The 16,288-nt window shown below is 42.6% G+C and overlaps 2 protein-coding genes across 37 annotated transcripts in view; one reads left to right on the forward strand and one right to left on the reverse strand.

The window, feature by feature from the left end:
- Nucleotides 1–455: 455 nt before the first annotated feature.
- On the forward strand, nt 456–4,040 carry LOC141785662 (uncharacterized). Of its 2 annotated transcripts, none has more exons than XM_074664114.1 (3): nt 456–694; nt 1,342–1,531; nt 1,613–4,040. In XM_074664114.1, exons 2-3 carry the CDS (start codon nt 1,423–1,425, stop codon nt 3,994–3,996), a joined length of 2,493 nt encoding a protein of 830 aa, XP_074520215.1. In that variant the 5' UTR covers nt 456–694; nt 1,342–1,422; the 3' UTR covers nt 3,997–4,040. The 2 variants fall into 2 exon arrangements, with proteins under 2 accessions (XP_074520215.1, XP_074520216.1); XM_074664115.1 differs by having other exon boundaries at nt 456–689.
- Nucleotides 4,041–5,683: 1,643 nt separating this feature from the next.
- LOC141785328 (ankyrin-3-like) overlaps nt 5,684–16,288 on the reverse strand; it is a 147,999-nt gene continuing 137,394 nt past the window's right edge. For 30 of the 35 annotated variants that reach the window (XM_074663577.1, XM_074663573.1, XM_074663599.1 and 27 more), the window contains 6 exons: nt 12,950–13,661; nt 12,672–12,864; nt 9,803–9,886; nt 9,457–9,708; nt 8,856–8,921; nt 5,684–7,008 (listed from right to left, as the gene is read on the reverse strand). In XM_074663577.1, coding sequence (XP_074519678.1) covers nt 8,880–8,921; nt 9,457–9,708; nt 9,803–9,886; nt 12,672–12,864; nt 12,950–13,661 — 1,283 coding nt within the window. In that variant the 3' untranslated portion in view covers nt 5,684–7,008; nt 8,856–8,879. The remainder of the gene's footprint in view (nt 7,009–8,855; nt 8,922–9,456; nt 9,709–9,802; nt 9,887–12,671; nt 12,865–12,949; nt 13,662–16,288) is intronic. The other 5 variants (XM_074663597.1, XM_074663595.1, XM_074663596.1 and 2 more) reach the window with 3 other exon arrangements.

A 16,288-nucleotide genomic window follows, 5' to 3' on the forward strand; every position in this document is an offset into this window, starting at 1 on the left:
ATGCTATTTACCTTTAAATTATCCATGGGCATCTTTTCCCTGTGTCTTCTTTGTTATGTGTTTGGAGCTACATTGACTATTACACAAATTCCAGTTTATTTAGATGCAGTGACAATAAATAGATTCTGATTATATATATTTTTTTAACCTTAATTCATTTCAATTAATTTGTTTTAATTTTTTGTTCATTTCAGCTATCTTTGTTATATTTTTATTTTGAACCATTTTAGCCTATTGTAACTTGTTTTTTAATTTACTTCATATATAATTTAATTGCCCAGATTTTAATTTTTATTTCAAGTATTTGTTGGACTGTCCTCACATTAACTGTTATATGTTGTCTCGTTTTGGGGACGCTTCGTGTTTTCATGTATGGTGAGGTATCAAAAAGGATGAGTGTGAGGATCATTTACCAACAGAGGGGGGCGCTATGTTCCGCTAATCATAGGAGCAACCAAAATAGGACCTGAAGAAGAAAAACCGGAAGAACTGTAACCAGTAAAGGGTTTTTGTTAGCTGTTATTCAAACTTCTCTCTGAGGGTTTTAATTCGCCAAAATATGTTTAGAAGTCGAAATAAAAAACCTCCAACGGTTCATAAAGTGTAAACTTCCGGTTGTGAGCGCTGGAGGCGGGAAAAGCATCGGAAGCGACGGAGGAGATGATGAGAGAGGAGAGGATCCAGCTAAAGTAAGGTTTGTGAACCCATCATAGCTCGTTTTTAATAAAAATGACCTTACATTCTTTAAGATTCGTTTTAATATAACATTATCCTGTGATTTATTATTAACATACATGCAGTAACGTTTCCTATTTTAAGCTAACACTCAAAAAGGACCAACACAGCCATAAAGAACAATAGACTGGGCTCAGAAACAAAGATAAACAACAGTAAACATCTGAAAGTTGAATATTTTATAAATCAGCTGGAGTACAATATGTAAAATTGAAGGTTACCATCACCAATAATCTGTAATTTTAACGGTTTGTTGGGTTTTAAACAGCATATCAAGGGAGAGGGTCAATAAATAAAAATTGCATGGATGTAAAGGTGCTTCAAATACATTTACCTGTTCAATGAATGCTCTTTGCACAAACATATTATTTCTATCTTTCTGTTTGAAGGTAAACTGCTGTTAATTTATTTATTCTGTACAGTAAATGTCATGAGTACTCACCCTTATAATGACATTTCAATCACAGCCTACAGCTTGTATTTCATAAAAACATAAAAGAAAGAATAAATCAGAATACAAAAAGCAACATTTGTGAAAATAGACTTATTTACCGTTGCAAATTGCAGTATTTTCTACTCATGTTTTCCTTCTTTCCTCCTCTACAGATATCATCTGAACAGCAGAGGGCCACCATCAACACAAAGCTGTTAGAGGTTACTGATGAGGTCTTGAGGATCAAGGAGGTGATGATGGGGGAAAACGAGTTTGAAGTCTCAGGGTCCAATGAAGAGGTTGTTCATCAACGGAAACTGCTTGGTATCAGGATCAAAACAGAAACAGACGTCGACAGTGAAGGTGCATCATCCAGAAATTATGTTTTATACTGCAGAAAATATCATGTCAGTACGTTATCAGAACATCTCCTTTACCTTTCAGAGACACTCTGTGGGTCATCTGGGCAAGAGAAGAAAAGGAGCGCCGCTGGGGTCATGAAAACCTCAAATCAGGTGAAAACTGAAGACATGTCCACAGATTTGGACTACGAGTTAATCCACAGTACACCCTCACATCCTCAGGAAACATACAATTCAGTAAAAACACCCCAAACTGTGGCGGAAACAAACTGTATTCAGGTGAAGATTGAAGAAGACGATTTTTATGAATATGATCGAAAACCTCTTGAGGGAAACGTCTGGAAGAGTCACGAAGACGAGCAACGGATGGACGCTGAGGGGAGAGAGAGTGACAGCGATGAGGACTCTAGTGAAAGTGGTGAAACTGATGATGATGATGATGATGATGATAGTGATGATATGGAGGCTAATGACAGAGCTATAACAAGCAGAGCAACTCAAAAAAAAGCAGCGTACCAGCAGAAGAATGGATGTAAAGTGTGCAGCAGGTCTTTCTTCTTAAAAGCTCTGCTCATAAAACACGTGAAAGAAGAAGAGAAGGACAGCGACACATGTGGAGTGTGTGGGAAACATTTTGAGTCCAATGAGAGCCTGAAACTTCACCTGCAAACCTACATCATAACAAATGACTGTGAAGTTTGTTTGAGAAGATTCGACAGCCTGAAGCAGCTGGAGACGCACGTGAGGAGGCACACCGGGGAGAAACCGTACATCTGCAGCGTCTGTGGGGAGGCTTTTGCTCAAGCTGTGACCTATAAGAGCCACATGAGAACGCACAAGGAGCCGCTGTACGTGTGCAGCGTTTGCAGCCAGGGTTTCAAACCGACTTCGAGCTCCAAGCTGGATCCCATGCTGTGCGGAGTCTGCAGTGAACATCTGGACTCTGACGAGAGCTTCAGGATGCATTTAGAAGTAAACCAAAGAGGGAGCAGGGATCAGACTGACGAGAGGCAGATGAAAGGCTCAGAGGGAAAATCTGCTGATGCTGAGATTTATTTGGAGGAGGCTGATGGTGAAGCCAGAGGCTCCAACAAACAAAAAGCGTCTGAAAGTGCGAGCCCAAACTATCGCTGTAAAGTCTGCGGCAGGTCTTTCCACATGAGAGCCTTGTTCTGGAAGCACGTGATCCAGAGTGAGAAGAAGACGGATATTTGTGGAGTGTGTGGGAAACGTTTCGAGTCTGACGAGAGTTTAAGACTTCACCTGCAAACCTACATGCCCACAAAGACGTGCAAAGTTTGTGGGAGGAAATTTGACTGCTTGTATCGGCTGGAGATCCACAAGAGGACCCACACGGGAGAGAAACCTTACGTCTGCATGTGCGGGAAAGCGTTCGCAGTAAAGAAAGGGTTGAAGAGGCACATGGAAATCCATACAAGGGTGAAAATGTACGTCTGCATCATGTGTGGTCAGAACTTCAGACACGTTCAGGGCTTCAAACAGCGACCGTTGCTGTGCGCAACCTGTGGGAACTATCCTGACACCAGTGAGAGCTTTGAGGTGCAGATAAAAACGGAGGATGAAGAAGAAGAAATCAGCGAGGATCAAACTGAAAACACACAGACGGAGATGCTGAACGCTGAGAATGAAGCACACATGAGTGATGAGGAGGAACCGCCTGAAAATGAGGCTCAGAGATCGTCTAAATCTAAACCTAAACCTAAACCCGTTGTTGGTCCAGAGTTTGCGTGCAAAGTGTGCGGACGGTCTTTCTTCAGACAAACCTGGTTCTTGAGGCACGTGACTGAAAACGAGAGGGATACAGATCTTTGTGGCGTTTGTGGGATTCGCTTTGACTCTGTCGAGAGCTTACGCCTTCACCTGCAAGTCCACCTCCCAAAAACGGACTGCGAAGACTGCGGGAAACAGTTCAACAGTCCGGCTGTGCTGGAGCTGCACCTGAGGACCCACTCCGGAGAGAAGCCGTACATCTGCAGCGTCTGCGGGAAAGCCTTCTCGGGAAAGCGGTACCTGGTGAAGCACATGAACAGCCACTCTGTGGAGAAGCCGCACACCTGCGAAGTGTGCAGCCAGACCTTCAAGCACAAAGACTACCTGAGGATCCACATGAGGACCCACACGGGCGAGAGGCCGTTCCCCTGCAGCTTCTGCGGGAAGAGGTTCAGGCAGAGCGGAGCTTTGGCGCTGCACACGCGGATCCACACCGGAGAGTTCACACACACCTGCCTGGTGTGCAGCAAGAAGCTGTACTCCAGCAGCGCTTTAAAAACCCACATGAGGTCCCACACGGGGGTGAGGCCGTACCCGTGTGAGGTCTGTGGGAAGAGCTTCAACGGGCGCAGCTTTCTGAACACACACATGAAGCGGCACAAAGGCGATAAGACCAAGACTGCAGCGCGAGTGGAAAAAAGTCGAGTTGAAGGAGAATCAGAGGAAACAAAGTAAGACTCAAATGAATCCATGACTCTGAAACAAAACTCTACAGGCTGTAAGAAGAAGGCAGAGTGAGATCAGAAGACATCCTGGAGGCTTCTTCAACACTAAAGACGCTCTGATATTCTGTCCAACATGTCTAACGCACGTATTTTAAAAAGCTCGATCACAGCCCTTAAGTCATTTCAACTAATGGATTTATTTTATAAAAGACTGAAAAGATGGAGGATAAAGTTTTGTACTCCTTGGGCTGTCTTACTGACACCTCACTGCAAGATCAATGAAATTTGGAGTGCAACAAAAACAACTTTTTATATTTTTTATGCTCAGATTTCTGTGACTTTGATTCAACATTTTATCCTGTATAAAAACGGTTACATAAATGATGCTTAACCGTGCTGCGGAGAAGACAATACATGTTGAAAATATTTGATTTTGTCTCGTCTGCTTGTTTGTTAAAACTTGAGAAAACGCTTCTTCCACTAGGACGGGGAATGAGTGCGTCAAAAAAAATTAAGCAACTTTGTTTATCCTCTAAGGACAAAAAAGTAGAGCAGAAGAGATTAGCAAGATCAAAGTACCACTTAGGATTGTTTTTGATTGTTAAAACAAAACAAAAACTACTTCTTAAATGCAAAAAAGGAGGAATTTTAAGAATGCATTTCATCAAATTCATTTAGCCAAAGCAAGCGATCAATTTGTGATTTACCAATTGAGTGTTGACTTGTTTTTATTTTCATATTTCTTTTTCAAACTATCTTTATAACACAAGCGCCCTCCAGTGGGCAAAGATAAGGGTTGCACCCATGCGTCCATTGCGTAAAGCTCTGATAAAATTCAATTTTATCAAGTCTTTTTATTTTTTATTTTTTTTATACATTTTTATGTAAATTGTTAAAACTAGTTTTGAAACTGACCTGTTCTGTTGAACGTCAAGAAAGACACATTAAAAAAAAAACAACAACTTTTTTTCTTTGAGATTTTTGTACAGATATTCCTACGGAAGAGAATGAGGGCCACTGAAAAAAAAAAGAGTTAAGGTCAAATTTTTATTTTTATTTTTCTGACTTTAATATCGAATATCTGACTAATCTCATAATAATAACAGTAAAAATAGTAACATAAATGATTATTATACTAATAATATTATTTTCTTTACAGCCGTTTTTTTCTTTGTAATTTTTGTGCCAATATTTCAACGAAGGGGGATAAGGGCAACATAAAAAAAAAAAAAAAAAAAAAATTAAGGTCCAATATTTTGTCATTATACTATTCTGGGATTAAGTCAGAATTTTGACTTATAATAATAATGAAAATAATTATTAATTATTCATGTATGAAAAATGTTGGACTTTCTTTTTTCCTTAAATAAAAAAAATAATAATAAAGATGATAATAATAATATTAATAATAAAGATAATAATGGTAGTAATAATAAAAATAACAGTTATTATTTTATTTTATTTTTATTAATATTAATTTAAACATTAGACCTTTTCTTTTCCCTCAGTGGCTCTAACCCTCTTATGTGTTCTCCCACTTCCTCCAATGAGGATTTCACGGGGAAGCAGAACAACATCCATGTTACCATGATCTCTGCAGCCTTAAATTTGGTAAATGTAATGCAGATTTTGACTGAAATTGCTGGAAATTAAAAGAAAACCACCAAAGACAGAGAAAGCAGACAGGATCACACCTCTTCGGTTTAAACACAATTTATTTTCTGCTTAAATAATTATTACTTGGATCATCCAGTGTAGGCTATGTTGGTTCGTCATACATGTTGGTACCAGATTTTTCATCAACATTGGATGCTTTGGGTGGTTTTGTATGAAAAAGACAAACAGGAAGAAAATAAAAAGATATACACAGGAAGAGAGAGCAGATTGTGATCAATACTGTGATTTAGTGATGGAGTTAGTAAAAAGGAGTCGATTCGGGGCTAAAAATGAGACTCTCCCGTTATTATTTCTGTTAAATAAAAGTAATCAAACCTTCAAAATAAAAGCTATCCCCCAGTTTAAAACCACAGCAGAACTCAAAGCTTGGACACACACTTCCAGTATGCATGATGACATTTTACTGACACACACACTCACACACACTCACACACACAAGGGTTTGAGTTAGACAAAGTTTAGCGTGAGAGCGAAGCCCTGTGGAGTGATTTCATAAAAGTCAAATTAAAACATGTTTTGGTTATTATGAGTGCTCACGAAGACAGAAGTACCAGAATCCTTTTCTCTAGCCGTGTTACAGTGCTCCGTATCGAGGAAGGCGTTAAAAATAAAGTGACGTCACATGCAGCAAAATATCTTTTCTCTGAAGACGGAGAACAGAGCAGAAGTTGGCTTCAAAGAAACGTCCTTTCTTTTTAAAATCGAGCAGTTTTTTTTTTCTTCTCTGTTCGTTTGCACGCAGCTCTTTTGTTCCTTTTCGTGTGGAAGAGCAGTCGGGTCAAGCGCTCAGGCTGCTCACACAGTGTCGACCTCTCCGGACAAACGCAGCGACTCTGCAAAGCTTCAACGCAAATCAGTGCATAAACAATCTGTGAAGCTACTGATTTTTTTTTTTTTAGATTTTATACAGTGTCATTTATATACAACAAAATCACCCATTATTATTATATTTCATTTTTAAAAAAAGAACCACACCCCCGTACGAGGGCCCAGGAGGAAAAAATAGACCGTATAAGGCGAGTGTCTGAGAGAGTGAATCACACGTCTTCCTTTGTTCCTGTTCGTGCCGTCTTTGGTCACAGACGCCTCTCTTGAGTCAAAGATAAGAAAGTTCCAGATCACGTCCATGCGTGTCCGTCCACGTTGTTTCCAACAGTGAGTGAGTTTGAGTGACATGCTCATGCGAAATCAAAGAGAAGTTGTTTGTTTTTTTTCGGTCGTCTTGCTGAAAACCATGCGATGTTAAGTGAAAGCTTCAGACGCGGTTGGGTCGAGGTGACGCGGCTTCCAGTTCGTTTTTCCTCCCAGGGTGTGTTTGTGGTGTCGCAGGTGGACGTCGGTGGACCTGGGAAGTAAAGAAATTAAGATTATTAACATCTGGAGAGCTGAGAAAGATCGAATCAATAAAAAGGAAGATTTCCTGCAAACTGGGAACAATCCTAAGTAGAGTGCATCATGCATCGTTACTACCTTTCCCGAAAACAGCAATCAGGAAATGCTCAGCTAAAGCCCTGTTTCCACCAAGCGGTGCAGGTCGGTTCGTCTTGGTACGCCACACATTTTACGGCATTTCCCCCTGGAACAGCTCCCCAAATAAACAAAACGAGCTGTCCCACTTTTTGGGACCCTTCCGAGTAGGGGTGTCAAACTAAACTGATCCAATCCTGGAAGGTGGAGCTACAACACTGCAGATCGTTGACTGGTCAAAAGAATTGTTGCTAACCGAGCTACAGTGGCTGCTGTATTTCTCCTGGCTGCACACAGCCTTCTCTGAAACAAAACTTTATTGCGCCTAGAAACAAAGAGCCTCATGTCACAGCAAGCGGAAGTCACTGGGGTTACACCCACTGAGCGGCAGCATTGGTTTAAATACCCTCTAAACTCTAAAACAAAATCATAAATCGGGAAGAGCTGGTGCGTGATTGATTGAACGAACAGGTTTGAAAAGCAATCAGAGTGATCTTTTGACAGGTACTAAAAGACAAAGAGAAACTGATGGATCGCTGCATTATACAGAAACAATCCAGGCAACGAAAGCTGGATTTGGGTTCCCATTTTGTGTCAGTTAATGTTGATTTATGCTGAGTGTTACCGCTGCAGTGTGAGCTTGAGAGTGAGAGCTCCATCGGATAAATGTCCTCTCTTTTAAAAAGTTTGGGGAGTTTTGACACTAGTTTGTGACTCAGATCCTGAAAAACTGACACAGAGCAAAGAAGACTCTCTAAATCACATTATCAGGCGCTAAACAACGGGGGTGTCAGGCTGTCCAAGCTGGAAATGCAGAGCGTCCTGGAAATACAACGCGTCGACTATTAAAAATTGCATCCATTAATTTTTTATAGTGGACGAGTCGATTATGCCGACCAATCGTTGCAGCCCTAGCTGTGTTGTATAAAGTATTTCAAATTAACTTTACCTGAACACTGTCCAGGCTACTATACAACTATTACAGTCTATGTTAAATACCAAAAGTACAAATAGATAATATGTGAATCCACTTGGGTCAATCCATTATAAACTGTAAACTGGACCATATAGGCTTTCGTAGCTTTCAGGCTTTGTGTTGTTTGCTTTCCTGGCGTTGAAGTCAGCTACAAATAAATGTCAGGATATGGACAGTCCAACTCTCCTAAATTTCATGTCATTATTTACATTTTTCCCCATCTCGCTGTGTTTACTGACACTCTCTGCAACGCCAAGTCAGGTTTGTTTTGCCACTCAGTTCAACTGAAGTGGGCGTGTCCCAGAGGGGGAGGGACATGAATGCATACCCTCTTTTGCAGGATGTCTTCCATCATTGCTCTTTGTTTGCTGTGTCATGTTTTTCTTCTATGTTGGGTTTATTAGTGGGGTACATTGTGTCGCGCTGTTATGATGTCACACTATTATTTCACTGATGCAGCCATCGGCATCTGACTTACATGCTGCCTACCACAAGGGGGCACGGTTGGCTGTGGAAACGCAAACAGGACCAGGCTTAACCGAGCCAACCTGCACCAAACCGTACTGATCCAAACCAAGCTGCATGGTGGAAATGGGGCTAAAGAAAACAGCAAGCTTTACTCTTATTGCTGCAAAGAAAAGAGCAGTCTGCAACATCTGCTCATAAAAACCTCAGACATCAGTCCTTTGGTGACTGGGTATGTTATAAATCTGTACTTGGAGAAACGGATCGTGTTTTTGTCGTCTCACCTGGTGTCGTTGAGAGCTCTACCGTTACGACTGACTCTTCTTTCCTTGTTTCTTGCCGTCTCCAGGCTGAGCAGAGCGAATCAGGAGAGCAGCATCCGTCAAAAGAAAAGAAGACAGAGAGAAAAAATTAAAAATGATCTGTTTGCGTAATGTGAGCTCGACGTCAGGCGGCGTGCTGGAAAAGAGACGAATTCAAGGAGAGGAAAGAGGGTTAGAAAGACAACTCTTGGAGCTGAAATCACTCATGCTAACATAGTGTTAAAAAGAGAAGAGAGGTTGTTTCTATGTTAGTAAAACATTTCAGTTAATGAATTCGAAGCTCAATCAACAAGCGAGGACTGGAGAACAGCTGATACAGAAGAAACAGCACAGAGCTACAAACCACGTCAACAGACAATCTAATGACTGCTACAGAACTACAGAGCACGACACAAACTGCAAACTGTTACTTTCACAGCAAACAGCTCAGATTAACGCTGGAATTTCATGAGCCGGATCCTTCAGAGCGGCCCATCAGAGGCCGTTAGGAAGGTTTCCACAGCTTCATGCAGGTTGTGAGTGAAGAAGGAAGCTACACGACGTCAGGCGGTTTGGTTTGAACCTCGGATTTCCCTCTCTGGGTCTCTGCTCCAGCCTTGTTTCCCTGTCGAGAGCGCTTCCCTCTCTTCTTGCTCTTCCCTCCTGAGGCTCCTCCTCCACCTCCAGCTGAAGGAGCAGCATCTCCTCCACCTGTTTCTACACCAACACCCCCAACACCTCCTCCTGCTGCTGCTGCGTCTTCTGTGACAGTGTCGCTCTCACTTTCCCTCCTGTCCTCGGAGTTGTAAACACGGCGCACCACCTTTCTGATCACCTGTAGGGGGCAGAGTGTGTCAGGGGGGAAATAATGTGCGTGTGTGTGTGTGGGAGGCGTAAGATGAGGGTGCATCAGGTGATGGAGGAGTTACTTTTCTGGTGACCAGATTCCCGTCTTCGTCTGTGAACTGCTCCTCCGTCACAGACTCTCCAGGAATGTTTTTGGCCTCCTCTCCCTGAGGTGAAGGTTTGAAAGATGAGGTTAAAGCTTGATGGAGAAGTGACACATGACAGAGGGATGCAGGTAAAGGTCGGGACCAGGTTTAGAAACTTATATTTCACAAAAAAAGCTTGTTTGGGACAGAGGAGAAACCATTGTGCAAAACAGGCCACGCATTTTGGAAACAGAAAGCTTTGGTTCAGAGTTACACGTTTATCATGGAACCAGTTCTTCATGCCAATCACTGCAACGCTCAAAAACAAAAGGAACAGGAACAGGAACAGGCTTTTCTGCACATTGCACATCAATAAAAATGAATTAACAATCAAGACTAAGCAGTTTACTTTCATTTCTGTAGATAAACATGAACAGAAACAGCTTCTTCGAGTTATAATCTGACTATTTTAGTCAATCCTGGGCTCCAAGAAGCTAAAACAGACAGATTTCTGACATGTTAAGGACTGAGAAGCTCAGAAAAAAATCATCCTAAGACTTGTTAAAAATGAAATCGTAAATGTTCCCTTGAGCCAAACTCACAGCAAAACCAACAGTCAAATAATCCAGTTGCGTTTCCAAACCATGAAGCTCACACCGACGTCCAGGTGGGAAGCATCTCAAGCTTTAGCAAGGCTGGACATCCACACTCACTGCTTCTTAAACACACTGTTACAAGCAAAAGAAAAACTCGTATTCTGCCCGTTAGCAGGAAAAGCCAATGCAACAATATTTCCCTGTGCACTGCAAAAAAATGAAATTTTATGAAGTGTTTTCTCCTGTTTTTAGTACAAAAATGTCTTTTTCGACTTGATATGAGCCTTTCTCACCTGATTAGTCCAGAAAAATGTCTTGTTTCAAGTTATTTTAAGACAAAAATGAGGTCTAAATTGCCTGTAACAAGTAAGAACAATCCGCCAGAGGGGGACAGAGAAATGTGCTTGTCAAGATTATTATGTCTTAATACAAGCACATTTCTCTTACTCCACAGGCAGATTTTTTTTTTACTTGTTACAGGCAGTTTAGACCTCATTTTTGTAGACATGCACCAATCAGTGCATTTCTTAATTTTGGGGGAATTTGGGGGATCGGTGATCTGTGATTGGCCCATCCTTACATATAAAACTGATCTCATATACCTCCAGGAAGGTCTGACAGCCAGCCATTGTTGCTTTTTGCTAGCAGACCCAAACCTCAGGACACTTTATTGGTTTTTAAAGTTAAAACATAAAGATTTTATTGTTTCACAAGTATTGTTCAATGATTTTCAATAAAATAAGATTGGAACATTGAAGGTATATGCTGTCAGTTATAAAAAATAAAAAATAAAAATCGGTATTGGCCCTAATCGGTATCAGCAGGTCAGGCTTTTTAAAGATCGGTGATCTGCCAGAAAATTGTTATCGGTGCACCCCTACATTTTTGTCTTGAAAGAAAGAAAGAAAGAAAGAAAGAAAGAAAGAAAGATAGATAGATAGATAGATAGATAGATAGATAGATAGATAGATAGATAGATAGATAGATAGATAGATAGATAGATAGATAGATAGATAGATAGATAGATAGATAGACAGATGATAGATAGATAGATAGATAGATAGATAGATAGATAGATAGATAGATAGATAGATAGATAGATAGATAGATAGATAGATAGACAGATGATAGATAGATAGATAGATAGATAGATAGATAGATAGATAGATAGATAGATAGATAGATAGATAGATAGATAGATAGATACTTTATTGATCCCCAAAGGGAAATTCAAGATATCCCATTATTGCTCATACAAACAATCAAGTTAAAAACACAAAAAAGTGGGATACACAAGTTAAAAACAGTTAAGACCAATATATTAAGAAATAAATTAAAGACTAAGAGCATGAGAAAACTTTAAAAGGTGTCACCAGTGTCTGTTCACTGAGTTGTAGATAAAACAACTTGAAAATAACTTGAAAGAAGACATTTTTCTGGACTGGTCACAGGGCGTCCACTGGGTCTTAAAAAGTATCAAAAGTTGATTAATCAATTGTGGGAAAATTAAGGCCCTTAAAAAGCACCAAAAAGTCTTAATTGTGGTTTTATGAGGTATTAAATTTTATTGCTCTTCAAGCTTCAAAAACATCCATAAATGTTTATTTTCCTCCTTGCGACTGTCTCCTTATTAAGCTGTTAAGCATTCAGCCAGTGAAGTTGTCAGCGATTGGAGCTTGGCAAAATTGACATATAGGATCAAGATCGCCTCGGGGCTGCCTGCTTACATGCCATCAATGACGTACCGATGGACACAGCAAGTTGGCTTCAAACAACTGCTGCTACGTATTCCTTCTCAGCATACCTCATTTTTCGTGATGAGGTCTTAAAACTTTTTGAAAGGTTTTCAAAAAGTCTTACAAAGGTATTGAAATTAACCCCAAGATCTCAGCATATACCCTAGGTCAGGTAAATGTGGCTCATGTTAAGTCTAAAAAGACATTTTTACTCAAAATAAGACAAAACACTTGATAAGATTTCAGGTTTTTGCAGTGTAAACGATCTTTGCACAGAGCCGTCATTGTCGTCCACACACCAGGCCTCACACACCTTGAGTATGACTCGGCGGCGGTACACCCTGGTGGTGACGGTGGTCTCCTCGTCAGAGCCGGACTCGTCAGCTCTAACAGCACCCTGACGAAGGCAGCCGGTAACAGTTTACACACATGAGTCTCTGGTTTTATAAATTATTGTAAACAACCTTCTGGTACCGCAGTGTGACCTCTGAAACTCGTAAACTCCATCTGATGCTCAGTGTCTGCGTTTCTCACCTGGACTTTGTGCTGGGACCTTTCTCCTCCCTCCTCCCGTCCTCTGCTGGGTCCCGCTGTGCTGCTGTCCTCCTGAGATCCTTTCCTCTTTGCCTCCTTCTCCTTCCCTTCCCTCGCTGCTTCACTGAGACCTCCGTTTTGTTTCTCGACCTGAGCCGGGGGCTGCTCCAGCGAATCAGCCAGACTGTCAGGGCTGGAGGAGAGATGATGAGAATAAGTCAGAAAACCTGGATCTGCTCATGTTTAAACCCATAAATTGAAATAAAAGCTCCTCCTACCTTCCCTCCACAGAAGGAGCGCCTTGGCCGCGACCTGCTGATTCTCCGCTTGCGTCGGCCGTCTCGTCTTTCCAACCTGGAACTGAACACATGTCTTTCTCTGCTTGCCGTACTTGTTCGAGGATTGCATTCACCCTCTCCTCCGTCATCTCCTCGTCCTCCAAGCCTCCCTCCAGCTTGATGTCTTCCAGCAGACTCTGCAGCCTCTCCTGGGTCATCTCCTCCTCTTCTTCCTCTTCTTCCCGCTTCCCATTTTCATGAGCAGCTTCCTCATGATGGTTTTCTCCCTCCAGCTCCAGAATGACGCCTCTCTCTGCTTTCATCTCTGTCACTAAGGCCTCAGAATACTCCACTGTTACCTTTCCTGACTTCTCTACCACCCTCCTGTCGTTATCCGGTCTCTCGTAGGAAGCTAACCCTGAAACTTTATCTGCAGGCACTGGTTCCCCTCCAGAAGTCACAGCCGTGTCTTCTACCCCAGCTATAGGAGGCGCTGTGGCACCAGGTGCTGGAGCCACTGTGACGGCCTCGCTGCTGGAGGTACTGGTGGTCTGAGTCAGGGAGAGGTCGCTAGGTCTAGTGAGCGTGTTCTTGCTAGGGGAGTCTGCGCTAACATCGGCCTCGCTAAAGAAGTCGTCGGAGCGCAGCGGGGTGGGGGGCTGGTAGTGCAGGTCTGAGGGGGTTTTCAGCTCCAGATCTACATTGTCGTATCCTGGGGTTGGATGGCAGGAGTAGAGGATTAGAGGGTCAGGGGTTCAAAGAAGAGAGAAGGGGGAGGAAGGAGGGAGGTAGAGTGGTGGAGGTGATGATATGAGAAACACTTGAAACATTTGAGAGCGGCGCTAGCTCAAAAATCACACAGGTGTTACCCAGACAGACTTTCAAGCTGTACGAAAGTTTGGCCACTTGGGGGCAGCAGAGTGAGCTTAAAATAGCTAGCTCTCAAAGGGTAGTTGTCTATTTAACCAATTGCCGTAATTTTTAATTGTTTTCATGCTGACCTCGTCAAAGCTCCTTCAGGACGTTTGGGTTGATTCTGGCGACCCCTGTGGACGGTACACAGCATAACACCTCTTTATTGACCCATCCTACACATGTTACTAGGGATGTCCCAATACGATACACTGATCCTGATCGGTATCAGTACCCCATATGGATATTTTTGGAAGATCAGATAGTATCGGAATTTTGACCAATCCAGTTTTTTGCGTGTTTTCAGCACCGTCACGCTTTACGGCTGCTGTAAATCAAACCATGTTGCAAACATGTCTGCTGAGTGGGACTACTTCTCTTTAGAAAGTATTGTGACATTTGTAAAGTGAGTGTTCCTCAAGGAGGTACCAACAGGGCTCACTTAAATACAACAAATATAAGTCGCCGTTTACAACGGGATCACCTAATGGAGTACAGGATTTTAAAGGTATCAGATCAGTATCGGCAAAACATGTCATGATAGAATCGGATCGGCTTGGAAGTCAAAAAATCTGTATCAGGACATCCCTTCATGTTACGCTACGCCAAAACCGAAATGTAAGCAAGTATAAGCCGCGTTTCCACCAAGCAGTCCGATTTGGTTCAGTACCGTTTGGCACTTACAGTTGAGTCTGATCCCGTTTGCATTTCCACAGCAAACTGTGCCCTCTTGTGGTAGGCGTGTAAACCAGATGCCAAAAGCCCCAGCTGTTAAGCTATAGTGTTACGCCGTAGCAGCGTGACACAGTGTACCCCGCTAATAAATCTAACGCTATCGGGGTAAGTGACGATTCTACCGACCAATCAACAGTCTGCAGTGTTGTAGCTCCACCTTCTGAGAGCGGATCGGTTCAGTCTGGCACCCAAACGAAAGGGTCCCAAAAAGTGGGACGGCTCGTCTTGGTTATTTGGGGATCTGTCCCGGGATAAGTCAGTGGAAACGCCACAAAATGTGCACCATACCGAGACGAACCAAACCGGTCTGCTTGGTGGAAACGCGGCTTTAGTCTCATTTTTTTTTTAATAAATATCTTATTTGAGTTACTTTAAGCCACATTCACCTGACAGGTCCAGGAAAAACGTCTTAATTTAAGATAGTAAAGGACAAAAATGAGGCCTGGATTGTTGTTAAAAAATTGTGAAGGAGCCAGAAAGATCATAAGAGCAGCACAATAACTCCGATACTATCTGATCTTCCACTAAAGCAGACAGTTAATGGACTCCAACAGATTGTTTACTGCTAATTTTGTAGGTTTTTTGCTCACGCTTCATTAGCTTTGTTGCCCCAAAGTGTCCAAACAAACGTATACATCTAACTCCTACGTGCACAAACACAAGGGAACACCTGAGTGACTTCTGAACCAGCACAGCCAACACATGAACATATTACAGAGATGGAAACAGAATACAAAGACAGAATACAGGATGTAAGACAGATAATAAACCAGAGTCACACTAGCTCTCAGGAGGTCTGGTGCCTCTTGGTTGGATTTTTGTCAAAGCACTTAACATCTGACCTCACCTCAGCTCATAATTAAACCTGAAGTGCACCAAATGAAAAAGGGCACTTAGAGTCAGCCTGACTTCAGCTCGGTTTCTCTTTCATTTGCTAATTTAAGAGCATGAGCAGAAGAAAGAGAAGGAATCAGATCGGTTGATTTTAGTAAAAGAGCAGAGCAACCAGCAGGTGCCTAAATGTAGACTTCAGGAACAGAGCGATCCCGTTTGAAGTGAGAGGGGACACCGGGAGGGAGAGGGGAGGGAGGAGGAGAGGAGGAAGGTAACGGAGGAAGAGGAGAAGAGACGCCAGGGCGAAGGGGAAGGGGTGAGTGACGAGTTTTGGGAGAAGAGGGGACAGGAGAGGGAAGGAGAGGGGAAGAGTGATGACTTTGGGGAGGAGAAGAGACATCAGGGCAGAGGGGGGAAGATGGAGGAGAGGAGGAGGGTAACGGAGGAGGGAGGAAAAAGGGGGATGCTTTAGAAGTAGGAGGGGCACGTGCTGCAGAACGAGGAGGAGGTTGAAGAACAAGAGGAGAAACTGAGGAAGAAAGAGGGCGACGGAAAGGGAAGGGAGGAAGCAAAGGAGGAGGGGAGAAGAACGGGGAGGAGGGGAGAGGTGAGGAGTAAGTCAGAGCGATGAAGTGAGGGAGGATGGGGGCGACAGGGAGGAGGTAAACAGGAGGCGATGAAGGAGGGGACGGAAACTGAAAGATGGAAGAGGACAGGTTAGGAGGAGGGGAGGGGACGGAGGGAGACATGATGGCGCTCTGATTTAAAGTCAGCGCAGAGGAAGAGGGAGGAGTAGGAGGAAGAGGAGAGACAGACTGAGGTTTTTTAGGACACAGAGGGAATTTAGGAGACTTTAAA

This window comes from Halichoeres trimaculatus, unplaced genomic scaffold (genome assembly GCF_033239565.1).
Source record: "Halichoeres trimaculatus isolate MK-OKI-2021-1 unplaced genomic scaffold, fHalTri1.1 fHalTri1_scaffold_23, whole genome shotgun sequence".
NCBI classification, from domain to species: domain Eukaryota; kingdom Metazoa; phylum Chordata; class Actinopteri; order Labriformes; family Labridae; genus Halichoeres; species Halichoeres trimaculatus.

What these genes read in the sequence shown, in the direction of transcription:
- LOC141785662 (XM_074664114.1), top strand. Translation starts at nt 1,423, where the DNA reads ATGATGGGGGAAAACGAGTTTGAAGTCTCAGGGTCCAATGAAGAGGTT. An exon ending in AACAGACGTCGACAGTGAAG is followed by an intron (nt 1,532 to 1,612) that starts GTGCATCATCCA and finishes TTTACCTTTCAG; the next exon opens with AGACACTCTGTGGGTCATCT.